This window comes from Oncorhynchus mykiss, chromosome 9 (genome assembly GCF_057628025.1).
Source record: "Oncorhynchus mykiss isolate SJ-2025 chromosome 9, ASM5762802v1, whole genome shotgun sequence".
Classification (NCBI taxonomy): Eukaryota; Metazoa; Chordata; class Actinopteri; order Salmoniformes; family Salmonidae; genus Oncorhynchus; species Oncorhynchus mykiss.
The window spans coordinates 61,906,690-61,927,724 of NC_143030.1; the positions used below are offsets into that span (position 1 = coordinate 61,906,690).

The 21,035-nt window shown below is 42.3% G+C and overlaps 2 protein-coding genes across 14 annotated transcripts in view; both read right to left on the bottom strand.

The window, feature by feature from the left end:
• The window catches only part of LOC110532436 (synaptotagmin-1), a 100,467-nt gene extending 83,829 nt beyond the window's left edge, over positions 1–16,638 (bottom strand). For 3 of the 13 annotated variants that reach the window (XM_090184851.1, XM_090184852.1, XM_090184846.1), the window contains exons 1-2: positions 16,411–16,638; positions 16,105–16,160 (exon numbers count right to left, since the gene is read on the bottom strand). The gene's annotated coding sequence lies outside the window, so the exon portion shown is untranslated. Of the gene's footprint in view, positions 1–16,104; positions 16,161–16,290 lie in introns of all 13 variants that reach the window. The other 10 variants (XM_036988424.2, XM_090184853.1, XM_090184849.1 and 7 more) reach the window with 8 other exon arrangements.
• Positions 16,639–17,917: 1,279 nt separating this feature from the next.
• Positions 17,918–20,089, bottom strand: LOC110532438 (ADP-ribose glycohydrolase OARD1). The gene is made up of 5 exons (XM_021616336.3): positions 19,453–20,089; positions 19,048–19,213; positions 18,813–18,871; positions 18,610–18,722; positions 17,918–18,501 (listed from the first exon to the last, which is right to left on the bottom strand). The coding sequence occupies exons 1-5, from the start codon at positions 19,609–19,611 to the stop codon at positions 18,321–18,323; spliced, it is 678 nt and encodes a 225-aa protein (XP_021472011.1). The 5' UTR covers positions 19,612–20,089; the 3' UTR covers positions 17,918–18,320.
• Positions 20,090–21,035: the final 946 nt, after the last annotated feature.

Below are 21,035 nucleotides of genomic sequence, written 5' to 3' on the forward strand. Positions count from 1 at the left end.
TGTTATTTTAATGGACAAAAAAAATGCTTTTCTTTAACTTTGTGATGAGCTTGAGGGCATTATGGTGTTTAACGCTGAGCTGTATTCAATTAACAGTATTCTCATGTAGTTGTTCCTTTGGTCCAGATGGGAAAGGGCAGTGTGGAGTACAATAAAGATTGTGTCATCTGTGGATCTGTTGGGACGGTATGTAAATTGGAGTGGGTCTAGGGTTTCTTGAATGATGGTGTTGACGTGAGCCATGACCAGCCTTTCAAAGCACTTCATGGCTACAGACGTGAGTGCTACGGGTCGGTAGTCATTTAGACAGTTTCTCTTGGTGTTCTTGGGCACAGGGACTATGGTGGTCTGTTTGAAACATGTAGGTATTATAGACTCAGTTAGGGACAGGTTGAAAATGTCAGTGAAGACACTTGCCAGTTGGTCAGCGCATGCTCTGAGTACATGTCCAGGTAATCCATCTGGCCCTGCGGCCTTGTGAATGTTGACCTATTTAAAGGTCTTACATCGGCTATGGAGAGTGTCATCACACAGTCATCTAGAACAGCTGGTGCTTTCATGCATGCTTCAGTGTTGCTTGCATGCATGCTTCAGTGTTGCTTGCTTCGAAGCACACATAGAAGTAATTTAGCTTGTCTGGTAGGAAAGGATACCCTTTGTAGTCCGTAATAGTTTGCCAGCCCTGCCACATCCAACGAGCATTCGGAACCGGTGTAGTAGGATTAAATCTTAGTCCTGTATTGACGTTTTGTCTGTTTGATGGTTCATCTGAGAGCATAGCGGGGCTTCTTATAAGTGTCCGGGTTAGAGTCCCGCTCCTTGAAAGCAGCAGCTCTACCTTTTAGCTCAGTGAGGATGTTGCCTGTTATCCATTGCTTCTGCTTGGGGTATGTACGGTCACTGTGGGGATGATGTCATCGATGCATTCATTGATGAAGTCGGTGACTGATGTGGTATACTCCTCATTGCCATCGGACGAATCCCAGAACATTTTCCACATATTCCAGTCTGTGCTAGCTAAACAATCCTGTAGCTTAGCATCTTGATCATCTGACCACTTCCGTATTGAGTTAGTCCCTGGTACTTCCTGCTTTAGTTTTTACTTGTAAGCAGGAATCACGAGGATAGAATTATGGTCAGATTTGCCAAATGAAGCATGAGTGAGAGCTTGGTACATGTCTCTGTGTGTGGAGTAAAGGTAGTCCAGAGATGTTTTTCCCTCTGGTTGCTCATGTGACATGCTGGTAGAAATGAGGTAAAACAGATTTAAGTTTCCCTGCATTAAAGTCCCCGGCCACTAGGAGCACCGCCTCTGGATGAGCATTTTCTTGTTTGCTTATGGCCCTATACAGATTGTTGAGTGCGGTCTTAGTGCCAGCATTGGTTTGTGGTGGTAAATAGCGCACCATCTGTTATTGACAAATAGACACAGACTACCACCCCTTGTCTCACCGGAGGCAGCTGTTCTGTCTTGCCGATGCACAGAAAACCCAGCCAACTGTATATTATCCATGTCGTCGTTCAGCCATGATTCAGTGAAACATAAGATATTACAGTTTTTAATGTCCCGTTGGTAGAATAGTCTTGAATGGAGCTCATCCAGTGAATTATCCAATTATTACATATTGAACAATAGGACGGGTGGTAGAGGCGGCTTACCCACTCACCGATGAATTCTCACCAGGCACCTGGACCTGCGTCCCCTGTATCTGCGTCTCTTCTTCATGTGAATGATGGGGATTTGGGCCTGGTCCGGTATCAGCAGTAAATCGTTTGTGTGAGAGTGGTTAGAGGGACAATAAAGCCCTGAGTACCAGGCCATTAGGAACTGATGGTAGTTAGCAAGTTGGGTACTACCAAAGCATGTCTAGAGTGCATAAAAGTTACGTGGAATTGTACTACAGTTATGACTGCTAGTGTAGCGGTAATACCACAACAGCCCTATCTCCACCATGTTACAGTCTGTTGCCTTGGTGCAGAACATTCATCTCACTGGCTATTCCTGCTTTATAGATTCATAGAAAACAATGCAATGCTTAGTGATCTAAGCAAAGGACAAATCAACAGAGAAAGAAAATACGTGATGTAAAGAAAGAGGGACATCTATTACGTGGAAGGGGAAGAGTTGTTTGCCCGCTACCTTACGAGTGGTGCAGGCGCATACATACCTACCCCACCAGTCACATCAATCCAATCACACACATAGTCTACAACACAGTGTCATGCACAGCAATATCACATGGATACTGAGTAGTACGAAGCAGCTCACTGCTTGAATCACCATAATTTCATAAAGGAGTGAGACAGCCCTAATGAATAATTCACCTTGCTCTCTAACTAATGTCCACCACCATGTCTAGGGTTTCCTTCACAAACCACAGAGGGATGAGAGGGAAAGATCAAACCTGACTTCAAAGGCCTTGTTAGAGATATGTAATAGTGGAGCAAGAAGCCCTAACACCCTCTTCCTCTACAAATGACAGGCCTGCAGACTGTGGATGAACCATTTATGACAGTGAATCAAGGTTGCTGTTTGAAAATTTGGAAATTTCAAGAACAGTGGCCAATGTTGTCAAGTGAAGCTCTTCTTGAGTGATTCACCTTTTGCCACTACTTAGGCCCTACTGGAAGAGATGGAGAAATCTAAACGCTTCTGCAAACTGCTTGGACTTTAATTGAGAAGCCCATGGAGCAGGACACACAATCACACAGACACACAAAAACCATGTCACACAACAGAAATATAATACATTCTATTATATTATCCTTTATACGTTCCCTAAGCACTTCAAGGTTAACTAACTGAACAACAAAATATGTATCCTATATGGGACTTGAGAGTACCACAATTTGACAGAATCACACAATTGATTGCCCTGCTTGCAGAGAAATACTTCTTAACAATATGGTGTGACTCATAACTCAAGTTGCACTGAGAATAAATTAACTTCACCCCCTTATCTCATAAAAAGCTTGTTTTTAGGGGTGGCATCTGCACAATGACCAGAGAGGAGAAGATCACACTATACTGAGTTCTTCTAATCTAAACAATCTTAAGTGAACTGCCACTCAAACACTTTGATTGGGGAACTCCAAATCAAGGTTGAATGTAGCACCTATTGTAGGTAAGGCAGCTCGTGAGACGTTACAGCATCAGCATGAGTAATATCCTTTAATTTACTATGTCCATACAGGTTTGTACTCTTCAAATATGTTCAAACACAAATTTGTGTCATTAAATGGAAAATGTGTTGGTTGTTTTACCTCAGCAAAATATCATACATTTTTTGAAAATGAATATGCCAAAATATATTCTATGCCACGATACAAGAAAAGTAATTCCATAAAAAAGCAATTTTTGTTCTTTCTGTAGAACAGGAGTGATATGTTAGTGTGTCTGCTTGAGGTTTCCTTGCTGTTATTGTTCTGTCTCTCTGTGAGTTCTAACACCAAAAGAAAGGCACCCTCAGCGCCATTGGCAAAAATCGGGAGACATACGGTTTTCAGGGTAAAAGAGCCTGTGACCGACTTCCGCTTTTGGATGAGGCCTTGCTGTTTACTGTCCCCAGTGAAACATATAGTGGATGAACTACGGCATGTTTGCTAGCTTGCTCTCTGAAATTTTTCTATCCGGAATATTAACAAGGCAAATCTCTCAACATTAATTCCTCCTCCCCAATTGCTGGATTGGTTGAACAGTGCAGAAGAGAACCTCCCCCGACAGTTTTTTAACTCCAAAATGTGGGGCATTTAGTTTCAGGCATTTCTTTTACGCCTGCTACGTTAGGTTATTAAGGGGAAGGTGACAGACAGGCGGCAGCACTGATGCCGCCTACAGGATCTGCTCTGTATGCCTTGTCCTTTCCCTGGTCACTGGTCTCCAAAACTCAATTAATTGAAACAACCTTGTAGTCGAGCACCCACTCAAGTGGGTCATTAAAGGAGTTAGAATGAGTTATTAAAGGTGCAATTCCGCTCTCTCTGGCAAACTTTCCTCCCAGCTCTGGCACCTGTGTGTGTTCCTTCAGTGATCTCTTAAGTCTGGCTGTTTGGCCATTCAAATAGATATCCCAGAGGACCTCAAGGCGTACTTCACCAGAGTACAAGAGCTAGCTGAATAGAAAGACAGAATAGAAAGGTTCATTGCTTTTTAGTGTGAGGTGTACCATAAAATCTGGTCATGATGTGTGGGGGTATACAGCAACAACATTTCGGGGGAGATATTGAATTGTAGATTCTTGGAACTGGGAAAAACATCACTCCCGGCATTCTTAATGTCAGATGGGCGGTTTTATAACTCAGAAATGTTGGGAAATGGCAACTTTGTTTTTACACTGCAAAGACCCTGGGAATCGAATAAAAACTGGGCCAGAATATGTCTCTTCATTTTTCATATTTTGGTTGACAGAAAATGTAAATAGGCATTGTTTTTAAACAGAAATGCTTTGCCACTTGTTTTGGGAGTGTATATAGGGAGCTTAATGTATGCCAAATGCCCTTTGCAGAATCATCAAGGCAGAAAATAAATGGGAAACCAGAAGCATAAAAGATTTGACAGTCATTAACTAGTTACCACAGCCACAAAGTCCTATACCATGCTATTTCTACAATTGATCTTCTTAAAATGTAATTTCATACCTAAGCATAATCTTAACCATAAACTGAACAACACTGTTAACCTTATGCCTAACCCTAACCTTAAAAAACAATATTTTAGTTTTCAGAAATGTTGACTTCGTGGCTGTGGTAACTAGTGGAAACCCTATATGATCCCCATCACCTGTGAGCTCCCATACTGTAGGGAGGGACCTCACCTCCATGCTTGGTTTCAGCTTTGCAGTGCGTATTCGGGGTAATGTCACTGTTGTAATTTAAGTCTGGTCTGGTGGCTCTCAGGAGATGGAAATGAGATTGCAAACATTACAAACTCTCCAGCTGTGCTTTGGGAGGTTCAGGGCTGACACAGGGTGCATTTCAAATGCCTCTATGCTCCCCCTCAGCTCCCAGGTAGAGAAATAGAGCCCAACCAATACCGACAGACGTTGGCAGGCGGATCTTAAGGAAGCTAGAATGATTCTTAGCATTTTCAATCAAAATGTTACCTGGGATTATAATACTGGACTGACATGAAAGAGTTATTTAATTGTGTTTTTTCAAAGAGCAACAGAATAACAGGTAAAGATTAAACAAAAACAACCTAAATCGGGTTTTAGAGTGTCTTAAATTATAGTGTCACAGTCACGCCACACCTACACATCCACATATCTCAGAGCAATGAAGACTCACTGAGAATTTAGCATGTTACAGCACTTTAAAATGGATGAGATGGGGAGAGCCACGGTGATGGGTAGGTGAGGTGACAGAGGTGCAGCCATGTGGTATGATATGGGTGAAGGCTCGGGCCAGATTATACAATTCCCAGTGACAGCAGAGGCTTAGGGGGGAGCAAGCTCTGACAGGGGTATGGACCTATATTCCAAAACCACGCCACCACCTTCTTGACCATTTTGACCAAGACCTGCCACACAGACTGAAAGACAGACAGACACACACACTCTCACACACAAACGCAACCACGCAAATATACACACACATACACACACACACACTGTTCATATTGCTTGTGTGATACTGCAGAGCTGCAGAGCGCATGGCTTATCTGGCAGAAAGTCTCCTCTGCAGGGAAACAGCGGTTATAAATCAAAGAGAGAAGAGGAAGCCTTGGAAGCTTTTCTTACACACTCCTCACAGAAAGAGAAAGACGGGACCTTACGTAAGACTCAAGGTCCTGTCACCATGTCAAGAACAACCTTCTAAAAAGAGGAGGATTAGCCTAGACAAAGGTCCCAACACATCAGAGAAACACCCACGGTATCATGCCCCCATTCAGAGAATGGATCTGGGTGTTATCACCAGATGGGTCAAATAAGAAAGCATTTTACAGTCAGTTGGCTGATTATTAAATGACTGAGTCAGAGAAAGGGGGCACTGCATAGAAGAAGCAGTGCGTTCTGGGATGCAGTATAGTGGAAGGTGATTGGCTTTGAGGGCGAGAGAACAGATGGGACAGGAACACAGAGCATAATAGAGCAGAGCTGGACCAAATAGCTGGGTGTGCTTCCTCTGAATATTCATCCCCTCTTCCCTTCCCTCTCTCCATCCCTGGCCCTGCTTCCTTCTCCAAGCAGTTTTGCGTCTCTCTGATTGAATATATCTGATAGAAACAGAAACACAATGGGCCCTGGGCCTTCTTTCATTTTACAGGAAAATATGTCGTCCTTACAATCTACTCAGAGCTCAGCACGCCTCCTTAAGAGATATTTCACACAAGAATAGGCTGGCTCCGTTCCAGTAGCATTACTGTCTCTACCGCTCACTATATTCTTCATACCGGAGCTCTTCCTTTAGCCCCTCCCCTTTCTCCTCCCCCTCTAGATTAATTATGCAGCTCAATGCAGCACTCAGAGTCACGGGTGCAGCACTCAGAGTCACGGGTGCAGCTCTGCTCACCTGATTCACCCCTTCACACCACTACTACAATACACTACATCCTCTCGTCTCCCCCTTTCTATCTCACACTGTCACTCTCTCCCTTTATCTCACTCTCCCTTTCTTTTTTTCTTTAATTCTTCCCTTGTGTCGTGACCAAGGATGAAACATTCTTCGCTGGAAGAGTGCCAATACACACAACACACCCTTACTCACACACACATGCACATGACAGTGCTTGCTTCGAACGACAGTGTGCGGGTAGCCTGACATGCCACATAAGACTCATGCTAAGATTGATGCTATCTCTATCGCTCTCATTTGTCAAGTAAAAAGAAAAATGTTGATACTGCCATATGGCATTCATTTATCATATTAATCCTATGGCCTCTATTTCTGTATGTCGTTAAGGCGGGGCTAGTGTCAAACGAATGTTAGTTTGCAATTTTTTCATTTACAAACTGGCGCACTGCCATTTTCCAGCCCTAACGCAAGGTTTGGCTATTTACCTGTCTTATATCAACTCGCTTGCACTCAGATGAGGGGGGTGGTAATATTTGAGGTGTATCCTTAAAAACATGATCCAAGGTGCTAATTTCAGGCAGCACTGGTAGGGATATTTAAGACCAACCAAAAGGTGATTTTAGCGGTAAAGCAGTTGGTTATGGCATGAATTTTGACAGCGGAAACGCAGCCTATCCAGCTGCCCATATGCATGGAACAAGAGTAGCCTAATGTGCTTTTGGTGCATGTATACTTCGCATTTAGAAACATTTAAAACTAATGTTTTTTTCCCCATTTCATTTAACTTGATTGATTTGATTAATTTGATTAAAAACCAAGCATAGCCTCACCTCCTCTCAAATGAGTTTTTTTTTTGTCTGCCCACAGTAGTCAAGACTGTCAATAAAGGGTTTGGCTCCTGAGACCACTTGGAAATAAAACTTAATCACCAAAGCTTTATCAAAATATCAAGTTTGAGAGGAGTAAAACAGTGTACTGACATTTCCTTTTTATCTATTCCTTGTAGGTGGCCCACATTATTTTAGCCATGCGGGTCCCATTTTGGACGTGCATAAAACCCCCTCCATGATGTCAGCTAGGTGTCCATGCCCATCATGAAACGAGAGATTAGAATTTTGGTGAATACCGGCGAACCTCGTATTTAATTATCTGTAACCTGTAAAAATGGCTTGTTTACCGTTTAATATGTTCAAAACCCAAGCCCTCCCTTATGGCTACTATAGTGAAGGCTGGTTTAACAGCAATGTGTGTCTTTTTTATCCTGCCGGTTTTATGATATTACATTTTACATTGTTTTTCATTTAATTTTATTACAACCAAACATATTCAAATGATTCACCTTTATGGTTTCATGGTGAGAATGTCCGTGGCACGCTTGCAATTCAACATCTAGAAATGTGTCGTGTGTGAATGCGATCTGAACTGTAAGATGGTTCCGATTATGTTCATAAAACATAGGCCTATTTGGGAGCAGCATAATGGTGAGTGGACATTCTCCCCTTTCTATTTATATTGGGTCTTTGTCCAGCTACTGTGAAACATTTGGATGTGTGTAAAACTCTCCATAGTTTGCGTTGTTTTAATATGATATGCCCACGGGGGGAAATGATGGTGCCTGTAAGTTTGACATAGCCTATTTAGAACAAGTTGTTGTTTCGTTTTGCTTAGAATTTGATTCAAATTATTATTTTTGGCCTTATCAATAAATAATTGACAATGTTTGGTATGTTCATGCTCAGCTATAATATAATGTACAGTAGGCCTAGCCCCTATATCAGTGTGAATACTATTGAAGACATGCAATGACAATGTGGACTGCAAATGGAATCAAGTTAACGTATTTAGCAAAGAATAACAATTTGTTATTTAGTTTCTATAAGCCATTTAACAAACTATAAAGGACTAACATTGGCATTGGAGTTGATCCCAAGTAAATACATAAAAAAAAACATGAATACACAACATGAGGCATCCACATATTTCATCATGGAGCATGTTCTGATTGGCCAGTGGGGGGGGCTAAGCCTCGACACACCCACAAACTTGTTTATTCATCAACACTCAATAATTGTGATAGTGAAAATAGCTCAAATATGACACACCCCTGAACCTATAGGCTTGCTAAGCCTGTGCTTAGATTAACCATTGTGGTAGGTTTGTTAAAATAAAGCCCTCATTTGAATTTATGAGAGACCAGGATGCTCTAAAACACACAAAGCTTAGCAAAGCAGCAATTACACACCTGAATAACCTAAACATAATTGGACCAAGAGAACCATGTGTATTCTAATGCTTTGATCTCCAATTTATTTGAGGACTGACTGGGGAGAGTCCACTCTAAAAAAAAGAAAGCCCTTTGATATACAGTGGGTAGAAACATGTTTTACAAACTACACTACTTTGCCCTCAAGGCTTCACCAAGTTAAATAATTTATTTCCAGCATCGGATAGGCTTTTCCAGATATACATTTCCGACCTAGGATGAGTTCAGACCTGCCTGTTTGCTCTTTGCAATGTAGGTAACAGATTCAACAGAAATGAGAAGCTTAGTGTGGTGTGCTGTAGGGAAACAAACTTCACAGTCCAAACACTCACCCAGCTAGGCATAGCAGACTCAAGCCCTCCTCAAATAGAGGAACGCTGACTGAACATCAAACCCCTCAGTGGAACTAATAACTCTAAACACCACAAAATACACAGTCAGTGACATGATAAAAGTGTTACACCAACATGATAGTAACTAAGATCAAATACAGCAGATAAGCCTCTCATGCAGAAATAACTTGGATCTTTCATTTCCTAGAATAGCAACCTTGTGTATGCAACTGTGTGAAGCGGTTGCCTGGACAAGGTATCCCATAACTAGCCTACATCTGTTTTAATTCAACATGCATGAATGTGTAGAGTAGAAAATTGACCACTGTGCTCAGTGTATACTTAACTAAAAAGCCAAAAGAACAGCGCATGTCAACAAAGCGACAGACAGATAGTAGACAAACACAAGTCCTTTCTAGCCATGTGTTTATCCCTCTATTGTATTTATTTCAACATGTCCCGTAGGGGAGCTGGCTTTATTTGAAGGACATTAGGCTATCCTATCCAGGGACAAAAGCATGTGATGTATGCAAATGTTCCTAATAGGAGAAACATAGAGGGGGATCTGAAAGATGATGTACCGTACCATACAGCAGTACTGGGGTTATCAGCTACATTTGGCTTGCTATGATATGGCTAAAGTATGCATGTACAGCGAAAAATGACAAAATCCTATGACTGAATACAACAGGTAACATTGGGTAGAACTGAATGTGTAGTCATGATTGGTTCATATAATCCAGAAAAGCCTTTACATGAGATGTATTGTCTTGTGTTGTCCATTTAACTCTGAACATTCAATAGCACACTTCAAGCACCCAAAAAACAGCACACCAGAAAACATCTATCAGCTCAAGTGGAATGGAGGAACATTGGGTTGCTGATTTTTTTGGTCAATGTATTGTTCGCCAGCAAGCAGTCAGGTAGGCAACCCTCTATGTTGCTCTGCTATAGGGGTCTTTTCAGTGCATGGAACCGGATGGCAAGAACACAGCAGCGGCTAGGCACTGCAATGTGCTGCAGTGCTCTGAGCTTTGTACAGCACGCTCTCTCTCTCTCTCTTACTGTCTCTCCTCTCCTCTCGTCTCCTCTCTCTCCTCTCTCTCTCTCTCTTACTCTCTCTCCTCTCTCTCTCTCCCACTCTATCCTCTCCCTGTCATACTTGCATCATCTTTCTCCCTTATTCTGTTTAATTTTTTTCTAATGTCCCCATCCTCTCCCCTTTTGTTCTCTTCTTCCTAATAATCCCCTCTATTTTTGCCTTTCCTCGACCACCCACTTTCTATCCTATTCTCGTGCTCAGTCTTTGACTGTCTTTCATCCTCTTCCCCCTCCTTTTCTTACACACATACATACAATATCCTACACACACATTTCCCTGTGGTGCGTGAGGAGGTACCCAGGTTGCTAGCACGGTACAACTGCAGTGTTCTCTGCTGTTCTCTTCTGTTCTCTCTTGTTCTCTACTGTTCCCTCCTGTTCTCTACTGTTCTCTCCTATTCTCTCCTTTTCTCTGCTGTTCTCTCCTGGTCTCTACTGTTCTCTCCTATTCTCTCCTGTTCTCTACTGTTCTCTCCTGTTCTCTACTGTTCTCTCCTCGCCAGTGTATTTATCAGGCTGACACTTCATCCAGGGGAGAATGTTCACCTTAATCATTTGTTATGTCCTCTATTTTCCTCTATTGTCTCCTGTACTCTTTCTCAGAGACTGGCAGCAGTACAGAATGGCTGGAGAACATCACTGTCCTGAACATTCCTTGTGTCCTTTTGCATTCACTTTTATCCATTAAGAGCCTGATATTTTCTCAATGGCTCTGGATCCATTCAGTCACTCAGATTCCTCTCTCTAATGTAGTCTTATCATTGTGATCCATATCTAATAGAGTTTTGAGTTTGTTTGACAAATGGCTCACAGTGCATCTCTATGGCTGACATGCAGAGCTAAGCACTCTGCTAACTGTGGTGTCAGGGTGACAGCAGTGTTGGCTCCGCTATATTGCCTACGCCATCAGTACCAGGGGCGCACTAAATGCCCCGTATCACACAATCTGGGACAGGGGACGTCACTCTGAGAGGATGAGCGAGGACAAGACTCCAGTCAAAATCTGCCCCATACTAAGGTGCTTGACACCAAATCTACCCCTTCATGAAGTGCTTTATACCAGATCTACCCCTTCCTGAGGTGCTTTATACCAGATCTACCCCTTCCTGAGGTGCTTTATACCACATCTACCCCTTCATGAGGTGTTTTATACCAAATCTACCCCTTCCTGAGGTGCTTTATACCAGATCTACCCCTTCCTGGGGTGCTTTATACCAAATCTACCCCTTCCTGAGGTGCTTTATACCAGATCTACCCCTTCCTGAGGTGCTTTATACCAGATCTACCCCTTCCTGAGGTGCTTTATACCAGATCTACCCCTTCCTGGGGTGCTTTATACCAAATCTACCCCTTCCTGGGGTGCTTTATACCAAATCTACCCCTTCCTGAGGTGCTTCACAGTCCCTGAGAATTATTTACTTGAGGATGTGCTCCTAATGGACACTAAAAGCATTGCATTTGGGACAAATTATTAGCTAAACACTAAACCTCAACTAAATCTTGTAAATCAATTAAAATCAAAGCACGCACCCCTGAGGGGCCCCCGTGTCGAGGATCAGCATGGCAGATGTGTTGTTACCTACCCTTACCACCTGGGGGCGGCCAATCAGGAAGTCCAGGATCCAGTTGCAGAGGGAGGTGTTTAGTCCCAGGGTCCTTATCTTAGTGATGAGCTTTGATGGCACTATGGTTTAGAACGCTGAGCTGTAGTCATTGAACAGCATTCTCACGTAGGTGGGAAAGGGCAGTGTTGAGTGCAATAAAGATTGCGTCATCTGTGGATCTGTTGGGGCGGTATGCAAATTGGAGTGGGTCTAGGGTTTCTGGAATTATGGTGTTGATGTGAGCCATGACCAGCCTTTCAAAGCACTTCATGGCTACCGACGTGAGTGCTAGGGGATGGTAGTCATTTAGGCAGGTTACCTTGGTGTTCTTGGGGACAAGGACTATGGTGGTCTGCTTGAAACATGTAGGTATTACAGACTCGGCCAGGGACAGGTTGAAAATGTCAGTGAAGACACTGGCCAGTTGGTCAGTGCATGCTCTGAAGACAAGTCCTGGTAATCCGCCTGGCCCTGAGGCCTTGTTAATGTTGACCTGTTTAAAGGTCTTACTCGCATTGGCTACGGCGAGCGTGATCACACAGTTGTCCGGAACAGCTGGTGGTCTCATGCATGCTTCAGTGTTGCTTGCCTTGAAGCGCGCATATACAGTTGAAGTCGGAAGTTTACATACACCTCAACCAAATACATTTAAACTCAGTTTTTCACAATTCCTGACATTTAATTCTAGTAAAAATGTCCTGTCTTAGGTCAGTTAGGATCACCACTTTATTTTAAGAATGTGAAATGTCAGAATAATAGTAGAGAGAATGATTTATTTCAGATGTATTTCTTTCATCACATTCCCAGTGGGTCAGAAGTTTACATACACTAAATTAGTATTTGGTAGATTTGCTTTTAAATTGTTTAACTTGGGTCAAACGTTTCAGGTAGCCTTCCACAAGCTTCCCACAATAAGTTGGGAGAATTTTGGCCCATTCCTCCTGACAGAGCTGGTGAAACTGAGTCAGGTTTGTAGTCCTTGCTCGCACACTCTTTTTCAGTTCTGCCCACACATTTTCTATAGGATTGAGGTCAGGGCTTTGTGATGGCCACTCCAGTACCTTGACTTTGTTGTCCTTACGCCATTTTGCCACAACTTTGGAAGTATGCTTGGGGTCAATGTCCATTTGGAAGACCCATTTGCAACCATGCTTTAACTTCCTGAATGATGTCTTGAGATGTTGCTTCAATATATCTACATAATTTTCCAGCTCAGACACCCATACATACCCGACAAGACAAGCCACCAGGGCTCTCTTCACAGTCTCTATGTCCAGAACAGAGGCTAGGAAACACACAATACTATGTATGTAGAGCCATGATGACTATATGGAACTCTCTTCCACCTCAGGTAACTCAAGCTGGCAGTAAAATCTTATTTAAAAAAATGATAAAACAACACCTCACGGAGCATCACAGACTATGAAGAGACACACACACATTGTAATATTGTACATTTTATATTTATATTACATTTGTATTATGCACAATGTATTGTATGATGTAATGTTTTATTATGATGTATTACTTTATTCCTGTTTAGACCCCAGGAAGAGTAGCATAATGCCTCAATGACAAACAACGAAATTCGATGTTTGTTTTCATTACCCTTAAATTACCAAATTCTCATTTGGGTATTTAAGTAGAAACTACTCCTGAATATTGAATCTACTGATATTCTGACATGCATGATTTGATTATCCATTACCTGTCTCTTCCATAAGAGGGATTGGATAGTTGGTGGCATACTATTTCACTCTGCAAACAGTTATTCTCTAGCTGCTGTTGTGATTGGTCCTCTGACTGAAGACTGAATACCTCCTTGATTCCACCAGCTGTTTTACCCTGATTACAATATTCTTAAGATTTTGGCCAACAGCGAGATATCAGATGTTTCAAATCCAACTATGCTAAATTACGATAAGTACTTTTAGGCTCCTTCAAATTTCAGTGGTTCTCAACTTCTCACAGTTTCAGTCTTAGACGACAGCAGCTTATACTGGGGCACAGTGAGGGGTATCATTGCAGTGTTGCCATTAGGCGCCTGTGCTATTTGAGTGTCTTCCTCAGCATGATGTCTCTACCCTGCTGGGAGTATCTCCACCTCATCCCCAGAATAATGTGAAGAGGAACAGTTTTCCATAATGCCATGGGTGGCAACGTCATTAAAGTGTTGTTGGCACAGTAATTCACCTCATCTACAAAATATACATCAGCTCATACATGATTCATTTTTCAGAATGCTAAATCTACGTTTTTTATTAATAATTTTGTCATTTTTGTTCAATTAATGTTAGACTCACTGTAAGTGTAGCCTACACAGTAGTAGGCCTACCTCACAAACTGCATGGTTATGATGTTTTCCATTTGAAGATTATTGCTCTGACTGTGTTTTCATGTGTGATTCATTGTGGCCACTGGCAAGCACAGGAAGGGATGTGATGATTGTTGAAGTTGCTCACAGAATTGGCTAGGTACTACTTGTCAGGTACAATCGTCTATCATTATGGTACTGGGCGGGCAGTGGTAGTGTAAAACAAAATGCTGAGGACGGGACACACTAAAATAGTTCTGCTGTCTCTCAAAGCAAAAGTCATTCGCTGTAAGAGCCACCATGCTCTAGAAAGGCAAAGATACATGGATAATAAACTGGGTTTTCTCCCTGCCTGGTCCACAACTGCCATATTAGAGTGGATAAGCTCACAAAGCTCCTATGGAGTCTATGGGAGATTGGGTCTGACTACTATAGAGCCAGGATCTAGGGGTTAACAGCTCTGGTCAGGAGAGAATGGGTCCCTTACCCTCCCTAGCTTTCCTCCCTTCCTGCCTACTGTCCTTACCACTGGTACCTTCCACTTATGAGGACTTGGGCTTGTTTTAAGTGCTGGAGCCTGTCTCCATCTATGGTTATAAAACATCCCCCCCAAATCATTTTAGCAGTATAAAAAGAGTGCTTTTCCACAGAAGCTTTTTGCAGCAGCTTTTCAATGACAGAATGAGGACATGGTCTGTGAATCATTTTAAAACACAGATTCTTCACACTACTCTCCCAAACTAACACAGAACCTGGTTTTCAAATAAATAGCCTACAACTGTGGATAGCAGAGCTGCCCCTTCAAAATAAACAGCAAATCATTCAAATATAGTCTTCACTCATTCTACAGTACTATCTATAATGATATCAGACACATCTCAAATCTTTTAGAAAGGCTAACAGATGAAAGTAACAGCGCCCACTGCTGGCAGGTGTAAATTATTCACACCAAAACATTTGAAGGTCATAAAAACATAAAATGACCCTACAATGACCAAAAGAAGTGTAAATACACTTCATGAAAGATGTTAGTATGTATTTATATTTTTAAAAAACACTTTGTCCATCTGTTACAGAATGTGTCCAGTAGCCCTTCATAAAATCTTTAAAATTCCCTTGGCCTTTCCTCTGCGGATCCTACTGTGTGACCACCGAGGGGTGAGAGCGAAGCTCTCCTCTTTACCTGAAAGGAGACTCCTACAGCCCAGCTTACCCTCCCTGTCAGATAGTTCACTGTGTCTGCAGGCACAGACTAAGGAAAGTCCCTGAACAGCAGTGAACCCGATTAAGACTAATCAAGCTCTACACACCATTCCTAATGCATGTGTTATCTAAGCAACCCAATTGCATGCATCACATCACAGAGTACTCACATACGGCTGCACACAAAATGAGAGTCCACACATACGAGTGCACACACCATCCCATTTCGGGACTATCATTTTGCATTACATATATTTCACAGTGAAATTATGCCCCTGTCCTGTCCCCCACCTGACCTCAAATTTGAACCATCAACATCAAACTGTTATAAAATGTTTTTAGTACATTCTGTCAAAAGCTTCAGATGTCCCATGAAACTTCAAGTGTGCTCTGAATTCACCAAAACTACATGGTTATATTCAGTCCCCCTGCCACACACCAGCAAGATGCTGAGGTCTGGGGAAGCTCCGCTATGGACTGAAATGGGATACTGCAGCGCTTGACAGCCATGTGCACAGAGAGTAACTTGCCTGGAAGCATTAGAGAGTCCCGCTCTAGCCTTCCCCCACCCTCTCTCTCCTTCCCTGTCAAGTCTCCATTATGTTAAAATTAAAACATCTAAATATTAATTACCAATGATTTAGATCCCATATCACTTCATGTCATAACCCAGTGTGAGAAACATACCCTCAATTATATCAATTAGATAATGAAGAGAAAAATAGATTCAAAAGCATCCCACCAGCCCAACAGTAGATGTGAAAAGCAGCATACCTTGGGTGCTGGGTCTCTTCCTCCTCAGGAAAACCTCCTCTAGCGGCTTCAGGGCACTTTGACATAGACAGAACAAAAACGACAATGAAGAAAAGAGAATAAATATTCCTTCAATAATGACTTTCTCTTATTTCCAGAGTTAGAATGAATAAGCCTGGACTACTACAGTATAGTCCTAGAACACACCTTTCCTCAGTCCTTCTGTGAACTCTTGCCTCACATCCACACACAATCACCCTAAGACTGGAGTACTATAGTAAATTGATAAAAATCAGCTCTTGGGAGGGATAAAAACTACACACTCACTGCAATTTATTTCTTGTCCACTCGTTCTTCTGTTTTTTTTTACTGCTGTATCTGCCTGCGCTGCCACCTCATTGGCTAAGATGCTCTTCAATAACATAAGCTCTCTGTTTTAATTGGGAGGAGGCAGTTTCATGGTGCATCAGGACCCCTCCCGCCTAGCTCTTCTCTTTTTTTTCTCTGAAGCGCCCGTGTAGAAGAGTGCTGAGCTCTGCAAATTCATACGCAGAGCGTAAAAAAGGAAGGGGAAGGGAGGATGGAAGGAGGGAGGACATGAGAAAAAAAACTGAGATTGAGAGTTAGGAGGGAGGGAGAGCTAAGGAAGAAATCAATGCCATAGGACAAACACAGGCATACCGAGATAGGATGCAGCATTTTGCCAGGGTTAGGAGGATTTTTGAGACATAAGCAATGACCATCTCTGCATGTCTGCAGCCTGTGATGAACCTCTGCAGTACAGTGGGGTGTCAGAGGAGTCTGAGGCCAGATTAAAGGGATATTTTCCGGGGCTAGCAGAGCGACTAGGTGGCTCTGCTGCAGTGTGCAGTCTAATTGCTGGGCAAAGGGGGATGGGAGGAGGAGGGGGTCGGATGCAGTGATGCTGAAGCACAGTCTTCCAGCCAGGAATACAGAGGGAGGAAGCCGCAGTGTACACAGCGGCTAATGCATTTTCCTCATGAATTATTGGTGCACCAAAGAAGGAGGTATAGGGAGTGGGTGCCAAGGGGCAAAGACTGAGACTGTACACTGTCTAGCTAACAACTGTAAGCTTGTGTTATCACAACCAAATGTATATAATTGTTAACTTAATATGCTCTTCATTTCAAGTAATGTTACTACAGGAAATCCATCGAAAGGATAGCTGGTTTGGTGTAGATTCAAATCAAGTTTAATGATGTACAGGAGGGCTTTCCCATATCTGTGGGTTTGAAATTGTGGTGGCAGATTCCCCACCCCCACTCTCCATTACATCTGGTGCCTACATTGTCTTTCAGCTGCATTTAGAGTGCAATATACTCAAGATCAATATTACATCATATGTGCACCATATGTGCACCCTGCTCTGTTGGTCATATAATTAGAATCACATTCAAGGTAGCTTTCAGTCAATAGCATTTTTATTTATTTACCTTTATTTAACTAGGCAAGTAAGTTTAGAACAAATTCTTATTTTCAATGGCAGTCTAGGAACAGTGGGTTAACTGCCTTGTTCAGGAGATTCGATCTTGCAACCTTTCGGTTACTAGTCCAATGCTCTAACCACTAGGATACCTGCCGCCCCAAGACTCATGAGCAATGCCTGAATCACAGCACAGTGAATTAAGCAGTCAGTAAATTAAGAGATAGGTAGGAGTGACTAGATGTATTTGTGAAGATCATATGCCCTCCTGTATTGTATGATGGGTGATATAGCTACATTTAGTCATAAGGTGAATATGATCCAATGATGACAACACCATTTACACTAAGCAGTCCATTTCTGTATATTACACAAGAACCACAGGTCTAGTGAAAAGGTGTAAAACAGATTTTATTATATTGTGAAATTAAAATCACAATTTCCTTTATTATTATTCATGCAAGGTACTTACAGGGTTACAGGGTATTTAAAATCAGCATATGACAAAAAGCAGTACAGAACAAGCCACTGAAGTGATGTGGAGAAAACAATCATGGGTGCCCCCTTCTGGTGGAGAGAATTCCTATGAATATGATATTGCTATTATATAGGACAGTAATTAAAGTGCAAAATATGAACATGTCATTTCATAGAACAATTAAAACAGGGGTAAAGAAGAGATAAAGAGGGGGTAGGATTTCAAGGAAAAGTGTGTTTATTCTCTTTCAAAAGTACAGCCTTGGGCAAACTTTGTACAGGTGCATACCAGTATGCTGATATATTGTCTGTGAGTTTAACTTAATTTTGTTTTACAGAAAACATTATTGGAAACTTGGTTTCCCCGTGGACTTGGTTTCCCTGTGGGTTTTACAGGGAGGGTGTACACAGTGATACTGATACTTGTGGGCTGGAATACCTTCTCAAGCATCTTTTCCACTTTGTCCCAGCTCAGTCGATCAAGGCCACAGCCAATGCTGTAGAATAGAGGGATAGAACATTTAGTCATACATCAAATAGAAATGATTGACATGTTAAAATAATTTAATGACACCTTTTTATGTGTAGAATGTATTCATACAAACCGAGGCATTGATATTGCAGTTACTCCGTTTTTCAAGCAATGAGACTTCATGTCCTCAAGGCTCTGCCTCAGGCTGTCATAGGTGGGCTTGTTGCTGTACTTTTCCTTTGTTATCTGTAATAGAGTAAGACACAACCAGAGACAACAAAAAAATGCTTTAAAATGTTTGTTGGTTGAATGAAACTAACAAGGCAACGGTCTTACCAGGTAGTACACAAAACGCTTGTGTCCTTTCAGTACAGCGCATTGTCCTGGCACCTTCTCTGTGAAGTAAAGCAAAACCAGTGAACAGTGATCTTGATCAATGACATGGGCTTAAGATATAAGCCATGCTTTTCCAAATTCAGGGCCCATTTTAAAATGAGAAGGGCACATCACAGCAGACTTCCATAGCATGCAGTGCATAATAACAAATAATACATTATACAGAACAACTCACTCTGTTCCTTTAGCTCAGCCACTCCACCAAACTTCTTCTTGAACATAACTGCGATGCCAGCCCCCATGTGGCAGTCTTTGCTGATACAGTGGGCCAGGGCCTCATCTTCAGGACCGGAGAACAGGTCCCCCTTCACATGACGTAGGCGCCAGATGCCTTCTGCAGGCTGGGCAGGAGAGAGCAGCATTACACCACAGAACCAGTCACCACTACCCAAAACCTTAGACACATTATTTATTTTTAAGAGTTTTCCCGTCCTCTTCAGCTCCAGGTAAGTGGCTAGCTTTCTAAATAGGACTGTTCACAGTAATTAACAACATATTATAGCCATTGGTTACATGCCATTCAACGGTATGACAGCATTACCTACTAGCTAACTAAGGCGTTTTCATGCTGGCCACTTACCTTCGATTTGTCAATAGAGCGCACTGGCTCCACAGATACAGTTGACATTACTTTGGCAGGTGAGCTGTAGTCAACCAGGTGGGACGGATAGGCAATCTGTTTTGTTAATCTGCGAGGGAAAGCAATGCTGCTGCGAGCAAATGAAAGTGCATTGATCATTTAAAACTGCATTAGCTAGTTATATCACTAACGTTACAGTCACAGCTGGCTATGCAGTGCCTCCCTGACCCTAGCTTTAGCATCTACAGAGCCGGTACATTTGTCTGAAATTTGCACACGGCAACTAGCTATGGTGCATTTTACCAAATGTATCAATTTACTTAGCTAGTGTCGAAGTCGTTAAATTTCTCTTTCAATTTCACCAACGTAGGTATTATAAGGGTTAGAACTAGATGGGATCCAGTTTTTGTCAGATTTGACTTTTCGTAGGTTAGAATTTACGCAGCAGGTTGGGATGATTAGGTTAGGGTTAGATCAAATGAAAAAAAAAAAAAAACTTTTGACGTTAATTCGACAAAAACTGTATCCCTTCTAGCATAAACCCTCTATTATGGAGCTAGCATCTACTTCCTCTTTGCCACATGGTATAAGTAAGCCTATCAGAAGGCAAAGTGATGTTGACGCGTTTTCTTGTTCTTCTTCGATGGTATTATCGTGGTTGGCAAATATTAACGTTAGAGGTGCATGCTGCCCCCTGTTGTGTCAGCCTACTGTTCTGGCTTGTGAATTAATTACACTGTGACACACAAAGAGGAGGGAAATAAGAACGAATACAAATAAATAAAAATTGCCCTACCAACTAACCCTACACCCATTAAAACCTCACCACTATTCCACTACTTTGGCTCTATCTGATCCTATGCCCGGCCGTCAGCCTGAGAGGGCATTGTTCAACACACCGTGCTGTAACTCTTTTGCAGTAACATTTTGTACACCCAAGTACATCTCTGCAGCTGCCACCACAACATATATTTTCTGTGATTTACATTCCATTTCTGTGGTACAGTTGATAACCATGGCTAATAATGCTAAGAAGCTAACCTTACTGAAGAACATGTTATTCCTATCACTCTCTATTGGCCTCGGGCTACTCACAGGGATCGTCTTAGGATCCCTCACCCTGGACCCATCTTCCTCTACTACTCTCTTAACTGCCTCATCATACGACACCTTCTGTACTACTCTGACCCTGACAACCTCGACCTGCCTTTCTCTCACGGACACTTCTGATCTCCAACAACATGGGTACCCCTACAGTTAACACACACACAGCTTTTCCCACCCATACCACACATTCCTTTGTCTCATGCCCTCCTGCACACTTCTCACATCTAGGAATCTCCCTCTTACACACTGCTGCAACATTACCATAAGTTTGACACCTAAAATACTGTAAACATCCTAACTGACTTTGTTGGGTAAAGACAGACTCTGTTTCATCACGCTCTCCACCGGGTCTACGTCGCACCAAACGCTGTACGTCACAAACACCGGGAATCTTCCATTTCAGTTGATCCTTCTCAACATTCACACCACACCAGTTATCACTACTTTCAATGGCACCCTGATCCAGGGAGCAAAGA